Below are 21072 nucleotides of genomic sequence, written 5' to 3'. Positions count from 1 at the left end.
CCATAACTGAGCTAGATTTTTTGTTGTTGCTTGAAGACACACTTCCTCTTTCATTTGCTTATTAGTAACTTCAGATAGCAAAACAAACATTCTATTTGCAGTCATTTTGGTTTGAATGATCAAACCTCTTGATGGATGGTATATTTTGCATTCATTTGAGTGAATTAGAATGGCTAACCCTTTCTCCTGCAGCTGCCCAACACTTAGAAGATGATTCTTCAACTCTGGCACATAAAACACTCCGCTTATTATGTGAGTGACACCATTGAGACACAATCTCACATAGCCCTTCCCAGCTACACTCATCTTCATATTGTTTCCGAGATTAACCATCTGCTTGAAATCTTCATCCAGCTCACAAAACATTGATCGATCTCCACACATATGATTGCTGCAACCTGAGTCGAGGAACCATACATCATTTCGACTTGCTTTATGCAACTCTACATAAGCCATGAGAAGCATTTCTTCAGTGTCATTTATCTCCGCATAATTGGCCTACTTTTGCAACATTGGACACTCATATTGATAGTGTCCAAGCTGATGGCATTTGTAACACTCAACAGTGGCTTTGTTGTAGAATTGGGGACTTCTTCCTCTGCCTCTTCCTCCTCTTAACACAGCTCTCCCACGACCTCCCCACCATTCCTTTCTTCATGTGTTACTTGAGTGCCTGCTCTTCTCCATGACTCCGGTGAAACTTTTGTTCATACACAATCAGTGAACTTTGCAGTTCATCAATTGTGAGTGAATCAATATCCTTATATTCTTCGATCGAGACAACTATATAGTTGAATTTCTCGGTCAAAGTCCTAAGAATCTTCTCGACGATGGTGTTTTCGCTCATCTGCTCACCATAACTCCTCATCTGGTTAGCAACAATCATGACCCGTGCAAAATAGTTAGTGATGGTTTCACCTACTTTCATCTCCAGAATCTCGAAGTCTCTTCTCAGCGCTTGTAGGGCTGCACGCTTCACCCTAGCATTTCCTTCGAATTTCTTTTTCATGGAATCCCATATCTGCTTCGAGGTGCCTTTCTCCAGAATTTGCTCAAGAATTGTCCTGTCAATCGCACGGAACAGGTAATTCTTTACTTTGAGGTCCGTGGTCCTCAATTCCTCCAGTTTCTTCCAATCAGCATCACTCAACGATGCTCCTGCATTTGGTTCTTCATAACCAATCTCAATTTGACTCCAATAACCTTTAGATCTCAAAAGTTTTTCCATCAACATGCTCCAATGATCATAATGACCATCGAATCATGGTATGGCGGGCTGCATAAAGTTTTTCTCTTCACTCATTTTTTTTTCTTGTGACTCACTCTAAAGCTGCTGCTTTCTTTTCTCAGATCCCAGTGGGGGCTCTGGATACCAGAATGTAGGAATATTAGCTCTCACAAAATGATATTAAATCTGAGGGAATGAATAATTTATTGAAGTGCAAAGTGGCTATTTATAATAGCATTACAACGACTCAAATTGAAATAACAGTAGCTAAAAAGATGGTAACAATAAAATCAAATATGCTGACTATTCTAAAGAATAGGACTTTTTATTAACTGAATAACAAATCCTAACACGCGCCGCCTCGCTGGAGCACAGTCGCCATCAAATTCATACAATTGGAGCTTATCACCAATTGTTCGCACACAACAATGAATCGCACACTACCGTGCTCAGCCACTCAGGCAGAACGCTTCTTCACTGAGCTTATGGAGAAAGATGTGAAATTTCTCTCTGATTCGTGATTAGATTGGTGTGTTGAGATCGTTTGTTGTTGTGTTTGTCAGTATCAATGTTAAGATGATCGATTCACTTCATGATTGTAATGAATCAAATTCAATTCCGAAAATCTTGAGCTCGATCTGATATTCTGCTTGATTGATTTCAATGAATGATAACAATTTGCTGCTGTTCCGTGCTTATAATTGATTTCGGTTTATGATAAAAATCCGGTTCAATTCTGCAAATCAGGTTCAGTTCTTTTTTCTCTCTGGTACGGACTAGGGCGGCTGGGGTCTCAACAGCCACCGAAGAAGGCACCGGAGCCTGGCCGGTGAAGCTCACCGGCGGTTACATCATAGAGAGATAGATAGAGAGATAACAGAGAGAAGGATAGATTTCATTTCATTAAGCATAATCGGTCAATGCGTTTACATTCCCTATTTATTGGGTACTCTTGCCAGCTCAGCTAACTAATTAGCTAACTAAATGACAGCTCAGTTATCTAATTCTCAACTAATCAATCTTCTTAATCACTTAACTACTTCTAACTTGATCCTTAATTCGTCTCCAGCTCGCCTCAATCTTCCCTCTCTTCTTCTTCATCACTCCTTTTCACGTATCACTCTCCAGTTTCTTCTTCTTTTTTATGTTATTTTTAGTTTTTTGGTTAGCACATTATATATCAACTCTGCTGATTTCTCCTCCTCGCATCTTCTATCAGTTCAAAACGTATAAAATATGTCAATTTTATCTAGGGCATACTTTTATATGAAAATATTATCAATTTTTTTTGGAATACTTTCATTAATTCGATATGATGCTTAAATTGTTTGATTACCACTTTTTATATTCAAGTTTATGTAATTATAACTTGCATATTAACATCATAAACTGCTTCAAGGTATACTGTTCTGGCAGAAGCTGCCAAAGGGGGATATGCACACAAAACAGGGGCTTTTCTTAAAGTTATTTTCATCCTTGTTTCTTTATGCTGCTCGTTTCTGTTAAACATTGGTATATTCTTTTATGGGCTGGCCAATTCAAAAGTTTATTACAGTATTATACAGAATTTGCATTTCTGTTCTGAACTTATGTTATAGACCACTTGATTACTTGTTACTGCCATTCAGGTAAAGTTATATTCTAAAAGGAGACAGAGCATGTTATTCTCAGCAACCATGACTGAGAAAGTTGATGAGCTTGCCAATCTTTCCTTGAATAAACAAGTACGCTTGTCAGCTGATCCAACAGCAAAGCAACTAGCTGCATTAACTGAAGAGTGAGTCATTAGTAGCTTCCTCCACAGCTGCACGATTATGCCCACTTAAGATATCTTAAACCTATTGAGCATGATGCTACTATGTGCACTTATTTTATTGGTAATGACAACTTTTAGGATATCGTTAAACCTATTATGGATGCTACTATGGTGCATAATTGTGCAGCTGTGAAGGTTTTGTTTCTAGTTACTGAATTGTTTGCACATTATTCAGATTGGATTGTTGATGGCATAATCAAGTACATTCATTCTGAAGAGTTTAAAACAATAGCCTTAAACTTAGCAACACTTTGGTTTTCAATGGAATTTACAGCCTCTCTCTCTCTCTGTCATGTCTCATCACATATCTTGCAGATAGGGATTAAAATGACAAACCTCTTCACTACGAGGCATGGATTGACTAATAGAGGAATGAGCTCGTGGGTAAGCACTAAGCAAGGTCAACTGAGAGATTTTGTAGCTCTAGTTTCAATTCTTTTTGAATTTGAAAATGCAGATGCTTATGGAAATACATGTCCTGTCTAATTTTCTGTTACAGATTGATTTCTTTGTTTTGAGACTGGGATAATTACTATTTCCTAGTTACATTAGTCCTTTTTTTGCATTAGAGAATTTAAGCAGTTCTTTCTATTTGCAGGCTGATGTGTTAAGTCCTTTGCAGATAAGTTTGATCAAAGATTTGGAAATGAAAGAGATGGAGTTAATGAGACTGAGAATGAACAAGATATGAGTAGATGATAAATTTGCCAACAACAGTCCCACTATGGCTCGTGTGGATGGAAGGAAGGATTGGAGCTTGTTCATAATTGAGGCTTGTTTATGGAATGAATTCAACAAATTCCTGGCTAGACTTAGTTGTAGATTCGTAAATATTTACTGTGTTTAGTTAGTTTATATCTTATCAATCCCATAGTTTTCTCTTTTATTGTCAGATTCCTCAAATTTTTTGAAATTAATTTTTTTTAAAATATTAGTAGATTTGTTGGAATTTACATTTGCTTTAATATGACATGCAATGTTTGAAAACCGAGATGTTTTTGTAGCATCTCTAAGTTGTGGCTGCTAGAACTCTTCTCGTAGCCCGATTTGAATATATTGTGTCTCAAAGTTGTATTTTGGGACACTTTTTTTTGCGTCTCTAAGTGCAACATAGAGACGTTTTTTTTTAGTGTTCGTGTAGGTGATATATTTAACAACGCAAAATAGCGTCCTTAATTGAATTAAAAAGCGTCTTTATCCGTAACTTTTTTTGTAGTGTTCGTGTAGTTACGTGAGTGCGAGATCTTTGTGGAATGGAGAGAGTCACTTATATTAGGTGTAATCTAAAATCACTAGGAATGACTTTCTCCAACCAAAATAGATGATTCATTTTATTGATGACTTAAATCAGGTTATTTAAATAGCTTAATTGGAGATAAATTAATAACTAATGAGTAATGATAGTAATAAACAAATATGAAACCATTTATTATCATATTTTTTGATAAAATAATGTTTTTTCACGTGATGACTTAATCTCAGATTATGGGAATCAATTTTCTTTCACCAATTTTATGCAACACTAGATTTTTCCTCAATGCAACTCTTGAGCGAAGATTTATTTCACTAGTATGCATTAAATATATATTTATTTCGTCCTCCCAAGGTAGATGTTATGCTTTTCCTTTAAGTTTGTCACCCAATTTTTGTCTCAAAAAATTTAAATTTTGTATAATTTTTTTAATTTAAATTATTCTTTTACTTATCATATATTCTTATCAAACTAAAAGTAATTTTATTAGTATTCTAACGAAAAAATTATAATTTCATCTATTTATGCTTACATCTATTAGTATTATGTTACACGTTTCGATATATATGATGACCTAAATGCAATTTATCTATAAATTCAAGCAGTCCAAGTAATACCATCATAAGGGCGCGTTAAATTACTAACTTGCTAACTCATCAACATAGTATATTAAAAATATTAACATGATCACATTAAATTGTCAATACATATTTGTGTTGACATTTTAATAAACTGTGTTGACATTTAAATATCAATGTCAACATAATGTATTAAAATATCAACTTAAGTTTATGTTGACATTTTTAATGCGTTGCATTAATGAGTTAGCAAGTTAGCAACTTAAGAAAAGTTAGCAACAGATCACACCCCTACCATCACATTACATTCACTCACTGACTCACTCCGACCTCTTTTTTGGCCAACCTCTCAACTAATTAAGTTTGCAACATAAGAAATCCGAAAACGCATTTTGAAGCATTCCATTCAATGCTGGGGAGAATAATTTCATTGAAGAACCTAAAATACCGTGTTTTAGTTTTTTCAATTGAAAATTTTCATAGTTGTGTTATCGATTCTCTGTTTGTTTTCGATACTTAAAATTAAAATCATTCTTTTCAGCATTGAATTAGATACTAAAGAAACAAAATTTTCTCCAGTTTTTTGCTAAAAATTATTGTTGGCCATAATTAATCAGGATGAAGTGAGTGTGAGTATGTGTAACAATAGGCAACATGGTTGAGAAAAAGAAACGAGCAAGGCAAGGTGTGTGTCCAAATTTTTTTATTACTTAACATTTTTGATATTATAAGTATAATACTACACTTTTATCGATTTATGCTTTTTCTTGATGTAACAGAAGGCAGCTATAAATGTAATGAAAAATCATACACCAGAGGAAGCTTCGAGAATTCTTGGGGTACATACTTTTTTTTCCTTCTGCCATCATATGTCTTTGTTGTGTTACGTGTGTGTTTGAATCTTTCTAGCTCGCTTGATTAATGAGGTATATGCATTTTATGAATCTGATCATTTCTAATATGGAAATCGTTATTGCAGAAAATGGAAAGTTCTTCTTGTTAGGATCGTTGACTGCACATTAATTTGAAATGAATTTGATGAATTTCTGTAATGTTCTAGCTATTAATAAAGTCTGTTAGTGATTTTATCAATTTTATTCGAATCTTTCAAAATATTTCACGTTTATCTCTAGCATTTCATGATTGTATCATTTGTATTCTAACTATTTAGAGCACTAAATCAAAAGAGAATAAAGTATGGAAGAATGATATTTTTTTCTTTATTTAGAATTGTGTCATTTTGAGTATGATTAAAAAAAATATACAATTACTTTTCAGATACATGTTTGTTTGGTAAGAACAAAAAAAGGATAAACCGACAGATATTTGAAAGCTTGTTTGTATTGTTTTATATTCTATAATCCTTATTTTCTATTTAATGGGAAGAAATTAAAATGCATTCGATTTCATTAAGTAGCAAGTTTGGTAGGAGAAGACCTATATATATGAATATGGTAAGGAGAATTAGATCATACCCAACATATTTGTATCCCTCTCTTCCAAAGACTTTCCCGTAGCCCATAGTTTTCTAATAATTGCCCGTGATGGACACATTTCCTAGTAAAAAAGTTGGATGATCTAATTAGACCATAAGCATATTGAAAATTTCCCAAAATTTGAATGAGAAAAACATAAGCACATGACGGCGTTTACCACTTACCTATTTTTTATTTTGATTTTGCTCAAAAGAAGAGGGAGATATGAAAATTTATTATTTTTAGTGTAATTTTTCAAAAGTCTAGGAGTGAGCATAATTTTAGCGCGCCTTATTTCATAGTACTAGTAGTAATTTACGAGTTACAACAGCACCGTTACATCGTTTTCCAATTTGAGCTCCGAAATGGGCTTACTTCTAGATATTGGGCTTCAGAGCTATCCAGAGTTATTAATTTGATTTATTTGAATAAGACCAAACTCATCCTGAGCCTGTTTTAGTGATTTAGAAATTTCTGAAAAATGCTAGAATCAGCCATTAACTTATGGCTCATGAAAACCCACGAAGTAAACGACAAGAGATAAATAAAGATCGCTCAACCACCATCCATTCTTCACAAAAAAAAAACAGTTTTCGTAGACTAACTAAATTCATACATTGAGGAGAAGAGTTAAAAATATTGATCTGTCTCTACCTTTATTTGGCGTAGAGATTGGAATGGGCACAATTATGCAAACTGTTTCAAGCCTTTCTTGGAGGAATTGCCCTCCATCTCAAGAAAAACTTCACTCCAAAACTCAAAATGTTGAATTTGGAGGTGTGATTAATCGAAGGGAAGCTATAGCATCTGGGATTGCTCTACTTTCATCTGCAGCAGCGTTTGGATTTCCTGGAGATGGATTAGCAGTTGTTAAACAGGGTCTTCTGGCTGGGAGAATCCCTGGCCTCTCCGAACCTGATGAACAAGGTTACTCACTTAATAGTACTCCTACATGCCTTTGTCATTGTCTTTGTGTTTTTGTGTGTGTGTGTGAGAGAGAGAGAGATTTGAATCTTTTTGCATGATGGGAAACTTAGTTACTTAGTCTTGAATCTTAATGCTCTCTCTTGGAATTGTGTGTCTGACAGTAGTGAAAACATGGTTATGTAGCTTCGTTATACACACAATATACTAGAGGTATTTTCGGTTTGAAAGATTATATTTAGGGATTAAACATGTATTGTGTTTGTTTCATGTGATTGAATCTCGTAACTCAATCCTAAACTACATCACATGATAATCTTGTCGAATTATTTTGTCTAACAATCCGAACAACCACTAAGAGAATTAAAAATTTAATAATCCCTCTGTTTCCTAAAAATATAAACTTTCTATTTTAGGAAATGTGTCACACAATCCACTGACACTAATTTCACTACTTTTTCTCTTGCTTCCTTTTACTTTACCAATTTTACGTTAAAATCCGTGCCGTTTGCAAAGTTCTAATTTTTGAGGAAACGGAGGGAGTATAGGTTTATCTATCATTTACTTTGATGGACTGATTAATTTTGAAATCATCTGATCCATCGAACACTCAGTTATAAGTTTTAATTTATTTAGCATGTCAGAAAGTAATGACTTCAAAAGCAACAATATATCAGACTTGTTTATGCTGAAATATGTGGCTAATGAGGATTAAACATTCACGCCTTTGCATGTGAAATGAATGTAATCTTAAGATGTAGAAAATTCTCAGACAGGTTGGAGAACTTACCAAAGACCAGAGGATAAGTCTGGCGGCCATGGCGTCGGCTGGAGTCCCATTATACCGTATAAATTCTCCGTGCCTGCGCCTGCCGAATGGAATGAGGTAAGCATCAATGCCTCAAGTGACCTTCAAATGTTCCATCCTGAGATTCTTTCATGTTATCCCTTATACATTCTTCCGAGAATCTCTTATGTCTGGCCCAACAGGTTCCTGTGTCGATTGCTGATTTAGGAGGAACGGAGATTGACCTGAGGTTCGCCAGCCCCAAAGAGGGACGCCTTTTTGTCATTGTCGCGCCTGTCCTGAGATTTGCAGATGGTTAGTCACGTAAATCAGATGTGATGCCATAAGCAAAAACGATGCCCTGATCATCATCTCACCATATTTTGCAGATCTTGGTGATAACGCCACAATAGATCGAATAGGAACGCCAGAGAAGGTCATAAGTGCATTCGGGCCAGAGGTGATCGGTGAGAATGTCGAAGGAAAGGTTTTGAGCTCTCAAGTTGCAGAACACGAGGGAAGAACGTATTACCAGTTCGAGTTGGAGCCACCTCATGTTATAATCACAGCAACGGCAGCAGGAAACCGCCTCTATCTGTTCAACGTGACAGGAAATGGTAAATCATTTGTTGCCTTCACTTCAAACCTCAAACTGCAAAATGTGGCTTCTCCAAATAACTGATTTTTACAGAAATCTGGTTCTCACTTGTCAGGACTCCAATGGAAGAAACATTACAAGGACTTGAAGAGGATAGCCGACTCATTTAGGGTCGTCTAATGCAGAAACTCATGTAATCGACACAAACCTCCAACATCTATTATTCAAGAAAGCCTAATGAATACTTGAGAATTGCTTTTGTGAGTATGTTTTCTAGCATTGGAATTCTTGATGTTGAATGATAAAACAGAGATTCTTGATGTCGAATGCCTTAAGCCGCGAGCACACTGTATCCGGTTATTTTCTCGCAATCTGTAGCTGAAAAGGCGACACGCATTATCTCAGCCATCTCCCATCTTTCAGAAGCTGCATAGATATTCGACAGAAGCCTATAGTGATGAGAATGCTCATTTATGAACTCCAACACCTTTGCTGTCATATAGGTATCAGAGTGGGTTCTACATGCCCCCAGCAGCGACCCAAGGATCGCATCACTTGGCTCCATGGGCATCCCCTTCACTAGATTTAACGCATCCTCAAGCCTCCCTGCTCGTCCCAGAAGATCAACGAGACACCCATAATGCTTCACACTGCGTTTCACTCCGTATCTCTCCATCTTCGAAAATGACTCCAACCCCTCTTTGACTAAACCTCCATGCGCGCACCCAGAAAGAACAGAGAGGAATGTGATCTCATCGAGTCTCATGCTTGACTCTTCCATTCTGGTAAAGAGCTCGATGACCTCCCTGCATCGGCCATGAACGGCCAATCCAGTTATCAAACTATTCCAAGTTGTAGAGCTCTTTTCCAACGCCTCCTCAAAGATCAGCCTAGCGGTTCCTAGATCTCCACATTTTGCATACATGTCGACCAATGAGTTAACAACGAACTCGTTCAACTCAATCCTGCTGTTAAGAAGCCTCTCATGAATCTCTCTGCCAACATCCAACATCCCTGCTTGAGCACAAGCTGAAAGAACACTTACAACCGTGACCTCGTTTGGTTCAAAACCATCTTCTTGCATCCTCGTAAAAGCATCCATCACTTCACTATACATCCCATTCTGTGCATATCCAGAAATCAACGAATTCCAGATCACCAAATTCCTCAAACTCATCCCATCAAAAATCTCTCTCGCCTTCACCGCATCACCTCTCTTGAAGTAGCCTTTTATCATAACCGACCACACGTAGAAATTCCCCACTCCCATCTTCTCGAACACCTCCCTCGCCGCCTCCATATTCCCATTGCTGGCGTACACGCTGACCATCGAAGTCCACGTCACCACAGTCTTCAAACCCTCGGGCACAGCATCAAAAACTAACCTAGCCGTAGCCATATCCCCATTTCTGGCGTACCCAGTGATCATGGTGTTCCAAGTGACTGACGTCCTCTCCGTCATCATCGCAAACAAGGCCGACGCAGCTCCCGTGTATCCATTCCACATGTACCCTCCAATCATCGTATTCCAAGAGACTAAATTTCTATCAGGCATTTCGTCGAACTGTTGGCGCGCACTCGCTATGTCGCGACATTTACCGTACATGTCGATCAACGATGTCCCCACTATCACATTGCTTTCGATTCCCGACTTGATGATTTCAGAATGCACAAGTTTCCCGAAATTAAGCAGAGAAAGTGAAGCGCAGGCTTTGAGGACTAAAGGGGCGGCTGGGATCACAATGCCTCCGCAGCAGCGGCGCATTCGGATGTACGTCAAGATTGCGGCTTTAGGTTTTCCGTGGTTGATGCAGTTTTTTATGGAATCAAACCAACCGGCGTTTGGCCTCATCGAGAGCAGTGTTGGCTTTCGTCTTTGCCCCCAATTATAATTATGATGAAATTCATTCAAACATACAGCTTTAAAGAATGGAGTGAAGTGGAGAATATGCTTTCATTCATTATGGAAAGCTAATAACAACAGCTTCCACCACAACTCCTACAAACACTACTCCGCCCGCCGCCGGAAAAGTCCGAGCTTGACGGCAAAACCCTAGACCCTTTTCTGCCGTGAAGACAGAAATCCCTTGCATTTACAGAGAAGGCTGATTTTTTATAAATTAGGTTAAAATTTATAGTGGGTAATTTGGTAAATTACAAATAGTGGAAGAGAAATAATAATAATAATAATAATAATAATAATAATAATAATAATAATAATAAACAAGAGAAAAAAGATATTCCCTCCGTCCCCGATTAGAGTCACAATTTGACCGGGTACGGATTTTAAGAAATGTAAAGAAAAGTTGGTTGAAAAAGTTAGTGGAATGTGGGATCCATTTTTTTATATTGGTTTTATAATAAAATGTGAGTGAATTGAGTTAGTGGAATGTGAGACCAACTTACTATTTATTGTAAAAATGAAGTGTGACTCTTAACTGGGGACGGACCGAATTGGAAAAGTGTGACTCTTAATCGGGGCTAATCGGGGACAGAGGGAGTAAAAAATGAAATAATAATAATAATAATAATAATAATAATAATAATAATAATAATAATAATAATAAACAAGAGAAAAAAGATGAAAAATCAAAAATCCACAATTTCTCAAATAGAACACATATAGATTTGATACTCTTCTCCTGCAACCTAATTGAGCTGTTTCACCACCCATGAAAATCAATGGAGCATCATCTGGGAATTATATTGCAGAAATGCAAAACAGTCAACCAATTGAAACAGACCCATCTTCAAATTCTCATCAACGGCTTAAAACATAGCAACTTTTTAGCAGTCAAGCTCATGCCACTTTCCTCGGACTTGATCTCGTTCGATCACGCTCTAAAACTGTTCAATGATTTGCCGACTCCAAATCTCATCTCTCACAATACATTGATCAAGTGCTCGATCGGAAAGTCCCACAAAATCGCAGCCGTCGCTTACAACAGAATGCGAGAGTCGGGCATTTTGGCAAACAGTTTCACTTTCACATTTCTGCTTAGTTGCTTCGCGTCATTTCAGAAGCTACGATGCGGCGAGACGGTGCACGGTCATGTTTTGAAGATCGGATATTCGTGTAGCGTGTTTGTGATGAACAATCTCCTGGATTTCTACAGTAAGTGCGCGGCGGATTTGGGTGTGGTCGTGAAGGTGTTCGATGAAATGTCTGAGAGAGATGCTGTCTCGTGGAACACGATGATCAGGGCGTACATGAGCTGCGGGGAGGTAGCTTGCGCGATGAGGCTATTCGAGGCGATGCCGGGGAAGAACTTGGTGTCGTGGAACACCGTTGTTTCGGGGCTCGTGAAGGGAGGCAGGATGGAGCTGGCTGATGAGGTTTTCCAGCGAATGCCCGAGAGGAATAGCGTGTCTTGGAACACGATGATCTCGGGCTACATCAAGCTAGGCGAGTTGGGGAGCGCGAGGGAGTTGTTTGATCAGATGCCGGAGAGAAGCATAGCTTCTTGGACGACAATGGTCTCGGGCTATGCGACGAATGGTGACATTGCCTCTGCAAGAACGGTATTCGACCAAATGCCATCGAAGAATGTGATCTCGTGGAATGCTATGATCGCTGGCTGCGTTAGCAACAACACTTTTGACGAGGCTTTATCTGTTTTTCAAGAAATGCTGGTCGATGGAGGATGCAGGCCCGATCAGACGACGCTGATCAGCATCCTGTCCGCCTGCACGCACTTGAATTCGCTTGAACATGGGAGATGGATCGAATCATACATGAGGAAGAACAAATTCGAGCTCTCGCTTCCCCTAGGAAATGCCTTGATAGACATGTTCGCCAAGTGTGGGGATCTAGAAAGCGCGGAAATCATCTTCCACAAGATGCCCCGGAGATGCATCATCACCTGGACCACAATGATCTCGGGGCTTGCAGTAAATGGCCGTTGCAGGGAAGCCCTAGACCTCTTTGGCACCATGTGTGCGGAAGGCCAGGAGCCCGATGATGTGATCTTCATTGCGGTGCTCTCAGCCTGTACCCACGGAGGGCTGCTCGAGGAGGGGAAGGCATTGTTCAAGCGAATGGTGCAAGAATTTGGGATTGAGGCGCGGATTGAGCACTACGGATGCATGGTGGGCGTTCTTGCTCGAGCAGGGAAGATAGAGGAAGCCATTAGGTTTACAGAGAGTATGCATTTGGAGGCTAATTCAGTGATTTGGGCAACTCTGTTATCTGCTTGTAAACTCCACGGAAATAGGGATTTGATGGAGTTGTTGAAAAGAAAGATTTTGGAACAAGAACCTAATAATTCCAATTATCTGAAGCTGATCACAGACTTGAGCTCTTCTGCTGGGCAGTGGCACGAGGCCTCGATTTTTCGAGTGGCTGCTCGAGAACAGGGGAGGGGGATAGTTACGGGCTGCAGCTCGATTCATGTGGGAGAAAGTGTTCATGAATTTGTTGCTAAAGATACCAGCCACCCAAAGAGAAAGGAGGTTTATAAAGCTTTGAGGAGTTTAAATAGACAAATGAAGCCTCTATTTGGCGGAGGAGATCACCTACTACATTTGGTGTCAACGTAGATTAAATCGTGTCATGTTAATTTCATGTAACCGAAACTTGTACCAACTGACAGTTATGTTCGAACGTTTCATTATTAACCCCAACCCTCTAAATTTAGCGGGTTATTCAGGTCAGTTCACGGGTTTCAGAACCCTTTACATGCGTAGAATAAATGGATAATATACAAAATACATTTGAAAAAAGCAGAAAATTTATTACAAATAACATTAATTATTTCACCATACATGAATAAGCAGAAAATCAGTTGGAAGCAGAAGAAGCTCCTTTCTCAATATCAGCATAATGCATATGTTTGCCTTTCAATTCCTTCTCCTTCTTGATGAAATCTTCCTCAATACTCTCGTCTTTTTCAATGGATAGAGCTATGGTCTCTGCTCCCATAGGCCCCTTCATAATATCATCCTTCACCCTCACATGCTCGTCGCGGCGTATGACTTCAGCCTCCTGCATCTTCTTCTCCTTCCTCCTACTCAACAAGTACCACATTGCTAGTAGGCAGAAGGCCAGGAAGAAGAACCACCCGAATGAGACAACGAACACGATGTAGACGGTATGAACAGCCATTTTTCAAATTACGATGATTTGAGTTTGTTTGAGAATGTTGATGAAGGGAGATATGGCTGTGCCTCTATTTATATTGTGATGACTGATGAATGCATATCATGTTTTGTAGTACTTGCTTTTAAGGGTTGAGAGACTTGGCTCCTATGTTAAGATGTGGTGTTGATTGCAGTGGAAAACACTCCTTCATTCACAAGTTTACATTAATTATGGGATTTCTTTCTGCAAACAATTTATGTAAATCTTGTCAGAAAATATTACATAGGATTATACGTAACATTTTTGAGGTGTTACCTACCACCCGAATTTGCTGTCATTGTATAACGTTGGGGACATGCTACCACATTTTTGTTTTTGTTTTTATATTTATTTTTGGTTTCAATATATAACCATAATTTTAATAGGGAGAATTATATTATTGGTTCATAGAGATTGCACTAATATCATCTCTGGCCTCTATTTTTAAAAATAAGGTCACATATCTATGTATATAGATATAGTAATGTTGGAAGGACTTTTGCACTTTTAAGATACTTTACGAAATACTCTCAAGCTATGAGAGCTATTTATTTATGTATATATTTCATGAAAAATAGAACCGTCACTTCGACTATAAATACTTAGTTCATTCATTTATGTTGTATTTTTCAAGAGAAGACGTCGAAGTATGTGACAAATAATGTTTGGCACGATGCATACTTGAAGAAAAATGAACAAACCAAAATGACGGTTCTCTCTCTAAAAAAGAAGACATAAATAACTCTTATAGCATGAATGGTGTTTTGATCCAGAAAAATACAAAAGTTCTTCAAGCAATATTATAGTATTAATGATCGGGGATTGCAATATTATATCAATAACCATGGATGTCGGTGATATTTTAAAGATAGACATCGCGGATAAAATTAGTACAATGTCCAAAGACTCAAAATGTAATTCTCTCATTTTTAACGTAAGTAAATTTTCTCTAAGACAGAGAAGAGATCAAGTAGATCTCCGAATGTTAAAACACAAAAAAGAATGTATGAATCTAAAAGTGTATAAAATGAATAAATTCTAAGAGATAATCGGTACAATATATATTGATGCTACGGTATTACATCCAGAGATGATTGGTACAATATATATTGATGCTACGGTATTACATCCAAGCCAGGATAAAAAAATGTCAATATTATCTCTATTACTTTATTCTCTTCCCACTTTAATTATTCATTACTCTGTCCGTTCCAACTAAGTTGAGTTGTATTCTATTTTGGGATGTCCTAACTAAGTTGAATCATTTCTTTTTTTGACAAAAACAAAACATTCAATCACTTCTATTTTTCATCACAATTTCTTAATATCAGTGCTTAAAAGTTTTGACTCAACTTAGTTGAGATGAGTGAGTATCATTTTTCCAAAACGAGTGATCAAAATGCAATGTTAGTAATACTCTTGGTCCTTGGACACACTCAGAATCACGTCTAGCTCCAATAGGACGTTTCTAAGCCATACAGATTCCTTAGCGGCTTAAAATGCAACTACATATTCAGATTCCATGGTGGAGTCCGTGATGTATTTCGGTTTCACACTCTTCCATGTAACGATTCCCCCTGATGAAGGAAATATAGTCAGATGTAGATTTCCTTAAATCTCGATCAGTTTGAAAAATCATAATCGATATATCAAGCACAACTCGTGTCAAACACAACTCGTCTAGCTGATATACCAACATATACCCCTTAGTCCTTTTTAGGTACTTAAGAATGTTCTTCACAACAGTTTTCAACAAAGCAAATATCAGATCTAGAGAATTTAAACTGCTATAATTTCTTCTTTATCTAGATATGACTTGGACACATCTATAAATAATTCAATGATGAAGGGGTAATAACCTTTCTTGAATTTTTCCATGCTAAAACGTTTCAGCACTATAGTGATGTAGAATTTCCGAGATAAGCACAACATCATTTTCCACAATCTCAAATGACCTTAATCCCAAGGATGTGCCTAGCTTCTCTGAAATCCTTCGTCTCGAACTCAATGACGAGTCTTCTTGTCGTTGCTAATCAATAGGATGTAATCAATGTAGAGTAACAAGAACACCACATTTCCATTTACTTTCTACATTTCCATTTACACACGACTTTTGATAGGCCAGTATTCAAATCCGATGAACTTGACAAAGGTCCAATCAACTTGAAGCTCGCTTAAGTCCATAAATATGCCTTTTCAAGCAGCCAAAGGAGCAAAAAAGGTGTTCTATTATGCTTAAACAACACAAAGAGTTCCAAAAATGTTTCTCAGAAAGGGCTGTGCAGTTCCAATACACATCCAAAAAAGTTCTAAGAAAATAATAACAATCTTAACAAACTAAACTAAAAGTAACTTAAATGCAATGCACAACTGCATAATGGAACACTTCATCATAGTGCCGCCAATCTAAGGTCTAAAAACAGATCAGGGTAAAAAAGTGATTCAAGAATCTGTCTTTAGACACGGTCCACGTAAGCCTGTAGAGAGAACACGAGTTTGTGTTAGAGTTAGGAGTCAAAACTACTACTCGATCACAAACAAAAATATGATGACAAATGAGCAACGGAATACAAGAGATCTCAAGGTCAGCATGATGGAAAAGAATAAAATGTTGCATAAACTCAATTTTCGCACAAAACTCAAGTTCAATAATTCAGCTGGAAGAAGTAATAAGACTGGGATTTGGAGGCCGAGATTACGAGCTGATTGTGCCAATATCAGAGGAAAAGAAGATTAGGTACAACCACTGCACAAAAGTATCAAGGAAATCATTTGACAAACTAGAGGACTCGACTAGAACTGATTGGATAACACAGTTTACCTGTACAAGTTTCGTGATTTTGGGTTCAGAAAACGAGAGATACTGCTCAACTTTCTCTTGCGTCTTTGGAATGTGATCGGTTTGAATAGAGCTTGTAATTTTGTCCACCACTTTTTTTACAATATTTTTGTGAACGTCTCTGCTCATTCGCCCTTCCTTCCATTTAGGCTTCAGTTTATCCTTCACAAACTCTATCAGAGAATTTTTAAACAGGCGTGCCCCTTTATCATCCTTGTTACCAATACCCTCGTCAGCTTTACCATGACCGTCTAAAGTTTCAGATTGCTTACTGACTTGAACTCCCTTACTTTGCTCGCCCATGCCACCTTTGACTTCATCACATTCTGCATTTTTATGTGCCATCTCTTGCTGTTCTGGTGACCTTCCAGAATGATCTATTACTGTATTATCTGTCTGGCATTTTAGTGCCTTCTTCATGCTCATTACTATTTCTTCCATTCTCCTCGGAACTGATTGGATCATGAGAAACTGTAACTTGATTGATTTGCATTTCTGTGCAGTCAAGTGGAACGTGGCCAGAGGCATTAGACGTAGAAAGCACCATCCCTAAAGAATTGGAGACTTCTTCAATTGGATTTTTTGTAGAATGTTGATTCTCAAATCTTTGATTTGGGACAGGAGGAACTTGCTGTAGAGAAGTAGAAGGAAGAGTGTTTGTATATTGAGCAGACTGCTCACTGATTACAGAATTCGGATAAGACAACATGGTGTTTGTCTCTGACATTCCAGCCATTTGGATAGCATTTTGAAGTTTCTGAATCTGAGACAAATTCAAATTAGCAACATGGTGAATCTCAGCCCCATTCAAGGCTGGCATATCTTTGCTACCAGCTTCCGTGGAAATAGATGAACTCCCAAGAAGTACACTTTTGCCATTTTGATGCAAGTTTTGTGCAGAAATAAAAGCTTCAAAAGTGGCATTTCTGGAGTCTTTCACCTCATTAGTAACGTCAGAGTGGAATGAACTTACCACACTGTTTTCTAATTCTACTACTCCATGGTTCTGATGCTGAATATGTGAAACTGGAGAAACATTCTGCTGCCAGGCATTCAAGGGAAACCTTTGATCTACCTGCAATTTGTTCGTATTTCCATCCGGATTTTGCAACTGTGAACCATGAAACACAAGAACATCCTGTTTGGCCAGTATATTTTCCTCGATAGCAGATTCAGTAGTACCTACATCTCCACCATAACTGCCATTTCCTGCATGATGTACAGGCACTAAATTATTTGTGTGTTGTGGCAGCCCCCAATTTACTTTCTCGTTTCCCAAACTGTGGCTCATTCTATTGTTTTGTCCTGCATTACTGTTGTCAACAGTGCTTTCAGTAACAATAACAGTAGAACTATCCCCCCCAAAAGGTTTGATATCATTTGAGATTCCAGCTGCCTCATTACATGATTCCCATGTCAGGCCATCCCTCTTGTTCACCTTATCATGTGAGCTACGGTCATTGTCACGTGAGTTATGGCCATTGTTGACTTTGCCCAGTCTACCCTCTAAACGGTTGAAATTGGGATCCTCATGAAAGAATTTGCAATTATCCCGATCACACTTGCCTGCTGCAAAATACTTACAAAGTGGGTTCCTGTTTCTATAAGGTTGGTGCTCAGGGTCCTTATCTGAGGAGGAACGTTTAGCACCTTCAACAGAGATTTCATCAGAAGCAACATGGTGAGAAAATCTGCAATTGTCTCCCCACCTACAACTACCCTTAACAAAGTTTCTGCACGGTACATTGCGACTGTTGTTTAGGAATTGCTCATTCTCTCCATGATAAGGATCAGAAGCATCACTCCTTAATTCAATCCGGGCACCTCTGCTGTAAGCCTGTTTAGAATCATTTCCATGATCTGCCCTACTTCTACGACTCTCTGATGTGTCCCTTCCCCCAAGGCCACCATCCCTGTGATTAGTGTTCTTTGGTAGAATATATTTGCTTAAATCGTCTCTCCTGCCCCTTCCTGGAGCAAAATCAGCTTCATTTGACATCTCAGGTAGACTTCTACCGTCACTCCATCCAGAAGCTTGATGTTTGTAATCTCCTAAAGGGCTACGGCTTCTTGTCCAACCCTGTGCATCACTGTCACTTCTGCTTCTGCTTCTGCTTCTGTTCTCTCCCCTTGTTCTTCCCCTTTCCCTGCCCCTACTCAAGCTCCTACTGCGACACCTGCCTCTACTCCTGCTCCTGCTCCTGCTTCTACTCCTACCTCTTCCTTGGTACCTACAATAATAAGAAAACTATCAAACATGCACATTCTGTGTGATCAACGAAAGGAATGCACCACATTCCCTACATTTCCTATTTCCTTTCAAGAAGTTTTAAAATAAGACTCCACTCCACATATGCCAACTTATGACTATAGGTAGAAGCTATTTTGTTATATACCCCAAAAATATCACTGTCTAAGAACTTAATAGCATTTCATCATATCTTATGTTGTGGCATAGAAAGATTATTTAGAGTTACTTATAAACTGAGAGAAACTAGAAGTGAGGTCAGAAAACAACAACTGACATGTCGTAATCTTATTATGTATAAGCCGAAAACAAGGCAAGGTTCATCATAAATCTGCAAAATTTTTAACATTGCAATTAAAAAGTATTCCAGCAAAAACATGATAAATAAGTTGTCAGAAGAGTGAGATCAGCCCAAATAGGATTGGCAGATACCTCTTAACCGAAAAAAGTGACATGGATAGCACAGTAAAGAATTAAGCTTCCCTTAACACAACTTAGAATTACAGATACTGATGTACCTGCGAGAATGGCTTTGGTTATCTTCAAGTAAGTGGTTTTATTTGAACTCGGGAGACATATCCTGATAATAACTATTTTCAACACCTATTTCCTTTTCTTGATATGCATTCTCGCTACTTCTGGGATAGCTGCCATTTATCCAATCAACTGGGTCTTCATGAATTGATTCCATAGATGGGTGACCAGAATGATACCTGAACTTCGGCAATCCGTGAGATCCAGATGCAGGAAATTCATGATTTTGTTCACCACTATGACTGGGATGTTTGTCTTTACCTATCCCACTATGATTTCCAGTAAAAGGTTTTGTTTCTGCTTCCTCACTCCACAATGATTTGCGTTTTCTACGTTCACCCATAGAGAACCTGTGCTAACAAAAGCTTGCAGTATATTTGCCTTAGTTCATGCAGCTGAATCTGTGCAAAGAAAGCAATATAGAAAACTCAGCATTCTTGCTCCATTTCAGGTTTAACAAATGTTATCTTCTCGGAATATACTACTCAACCATATTCTCAATGAAGAAGTCCAATTAAATGAAACTTCCCATAAAAACACAAGAGTTTGGCATAAAAAATGAAATGCGCTGGTCTCTGAGCGTGATTGATACTTTACCAATGAAATATTATTACACAGTAGCAGACTTCATTAAGCTCCTACAAGAATAATGCAAGCCAATTCTAATCATGCATGCCATTTCTTTTTCAATCTTTTCTTCGCGAGCACGCAGGGGGGGGCGGACAAATACACTTCACACGATATCTAAAAGATGAACTGACAAGCCACAAAAAGAACACCATTGAAATCATAAAAATACTGAGATCTTCCATTCATGTATCTACATATATCTTAGAGGTGAATCATTCCCAGCACAAGTCAAAGCTTCATTCCAGTTGATTTAATATGCCTATAGAGTAGCGTACTGAACCCAACTTTTGGCCTAGAACTGACCCAGACGCTCGGATAATAAAAATGCTAACTTTTCACTTACGGTCAAGTGGAATGTCTGAGAGACTGGAGAGCATTCCCATTATATGATGTGAATCTCAAAAAAGCTCATCTGAAACATGGCCATAATATTAGATAAACAAACACACAAAAAGTTATATCCTCAGATATTTCCTTTATCTTGTAGATGTAGGCAGTTAGATTATCGAACCATGATACTGATACAGGTAAATAGTTGAGAAATGCTACTCCATATAAGCGGCAAGAAAAGCCACTCTGACTTTTAGTATTAGGTGACATTCACTATCTTTCCAGATATGCTATGCTCCAATTAATGCCAAGCAACATGCCAAAATTAGTCCTAATCTTTATCTCCAATTAACATCAAGTGCCTCAGGAACCCGAATCAGAAAAGTTTACCAAATTATGCAATATATGCAGAAAATGGATGAAATTGAAGGCAAACAGATAAATCCCCAACCAAAATACTCTTTTAATTCCAAATCTGGCTCAAAGTTCACAACTTTTCAGCTACACCTTCACAAGCACCTAACACTTGTTAGCTCAATTTGGAGGGAACCACAGAAAAGTAGTTCACGGTCAACACAGATGTAATACCCACTGTTTTACTATTAAGTTTCTCGCGAAACTTGAGATACATGTCATCATTTAGTTATTTTTTCGATTAAATGAAATGGATGTTAAAACTTTTATTTCATGCATAATTAAAAGTTGATTTATGAA

At 38.0% G+C, this 21072-nt stretch overlaps 5 protein-coding genes and 1 long non-coding RNA gene across 8 annotated transcripts; 3 read left to right on the top strand and 3 right to left on the bottom strand.

Annotated features, from left to right (window-relative positions):
• Positions 1-2645: 2645 nt before the first annotated feature.
• Positions 2646-3930, top strand: LOC125185609. 2 transcript variants are annotated; one of them, XR_007170196.1, is made up of 3 exons: positions 2646-3005; positions 3360-3428; positions 3667-3930. It is a non-coding gene; the product is annotated as an uncharacterized LOC125185609 (long non-coding RNA). The 2 variants fall into 2 exon arrangements; XR_007170197.1 differs by having other exon boundaries at positions 3643-3930.
• Positions 3931-6917: 2987 nt separating this feature from the next.
• Positions 6918-8978, top strand: LOC125223279 (psbP domain-containing protein 4, chloroplastic). Of its 2 annotated transcripts, none has more exons than XM_048126357.1 (5): positions 6918-7276; positions 8050-8159; positions 8264-8375; positions 8450-8677; positions 8774-8978. In XM_048126357.1, the coding sequence occupies exons 1-5, from the start codon at positions 7027-7029 to the stop codon at positions 8836-8838; spliced, it is 765 nt and encodes a 254-aa protein (XP_047982314.1). In that variant the 5' UTR covers positions 6918-7026; the 3' UTR covers positions 8839-8978. The 2 variants fall into 2 exon arrangements, with proteins under 2 accessions (XP_047982314.1, XP_047982315.1); XM_048126358.1 differs by having other exon boundaries at positions 7134-7276; positions 8046-8159.
• Positions 8915-10782, bottom strand: LOC125223278 (pentatricopeptide repeat-containing protein At3g21470). Its single transcript, XM_048126356.1, has one exon. It carries the CDS (start codon positions 10508-10510, stop codon positions 8990-8992), a length of 1521 nt encoding a protein of 506 aa, XP_047982313.1. The 5' UTR covers positions 10511-10782; the 3' UTR covers positions 8915-8989.
• Positions 10783-11276: 494 nt separating this feature from the next.
• LOC125218085 (pentatricopeptide repeat-containing protein At3g29230-like) lies at positions 11277-13311 on the top strand. The gene has a single exon (XM_048119685.1). The coding sequence runs from the start codon at positions 11341-11343 to the stop codon at positions 13195-13197; it is 1857 nt and encodes a 618-aa protein (XP_047975642.1). The 5' UTR covers positions 11277-11340; the 3' UTR covers positions 13198-13311.
• Positions 13312-13438: 127 nt separating this feature from the next.
• On the bottom strand, positions 13439-13762 carry LOC125220388 (protein TRACHEARY ELEMENT DIFFERENTIATION-RELATED 6-like). The gene has a single exon (XM_048122558.1). The coding sequence runs from the start codon at positions 13760-13762 to the stop codon at positions 13439-13441; it is 324 nt and encodes a 107-aa protein (XP_047978515.1).
• Positions 13763-15966: 2204 nt separating this feature from the next.
• On the bottom strand, positions 15967-20970 carry LOC125222340 (zinc finger CCCH domain-containing protein 38-like). The gene is given in 5 exon segments (XM_048124870.1): positions 15967-16254; positions 16599-17108; positions 17110-18847; positions 19383-19799; positions 20372-20970. Coding segments are annotated over 4 exon segments (2628 nt in total). The 5' UTR covers positions 19742-19799; positions 20372-20970; the 3' UTR covers positions 15967-16233.
• Positions 20971-21072: the final 102 nt, after the last annotated feature.

The sequence above is a fragment of the Salvia hispanica genome, chromosome 4, assembly GCF_023119035.1.
Source record: "Salvia hispanica cultivar TCC Black 2014 chromosome 4, UniMelb_Shisp_WGS_1.0, whole genome shotgun sequence".
Taxonomy (NCBI): domain Eukaryota; kingdom Viridiplantae; phylum Streptophyta; class Magnoliopsida; order Lamiales; family Lamiaceae; genus Salvia; species Salvia hispanica.
The sequence above is the reverse complement of the archived record's forward strand: the minus strand, read 5'-3'. Positions and strand labels throughout refer to the sequence as shown.

Coding starts and splice junctions, on each gene's coding strand:
- LOC125220388 (XM_048122558.1), bottom strand. CDS start 13,762: ATGGCTGTTCATACCGTCTACATCGTGTTCGTTGTCTCATTCGGGTGG.
- LOC125223279 (XM_048126357.1), top strand. CDS start 7,027: ATGGGCACAATTATGCAAACTGTTTCAAGCCTTTCTTGGAGGAATTGC. Junction 7,277..8,049: donor CTCCGAACCTGATGAACAAG/GTTACTCACTTA, acceptor ATTCTCAGACAG/GTTGGAGAACTTACCAAAGA. Junction 8,678..8,773: donor GTTCAACGTGACAGGAAATG/GTAAATCATTTG, acceptor CTCACTTGTCAG/GACTCCAATGGAAGAAACAT.
- LOC125218085 (XM_048119685.1), top strand. CDS start 11,341: ATGGAGCATCATCTGGGAATTATATTGCAGAAATGCAAAACAGTCAAC.
- LOC125223278 (XM_048126356.1), bottom strand. CDS start 10,510: ATGAGGCCAAACGCCGGTTGGTTTGATTCCATAAAAAACTGCATCAAC.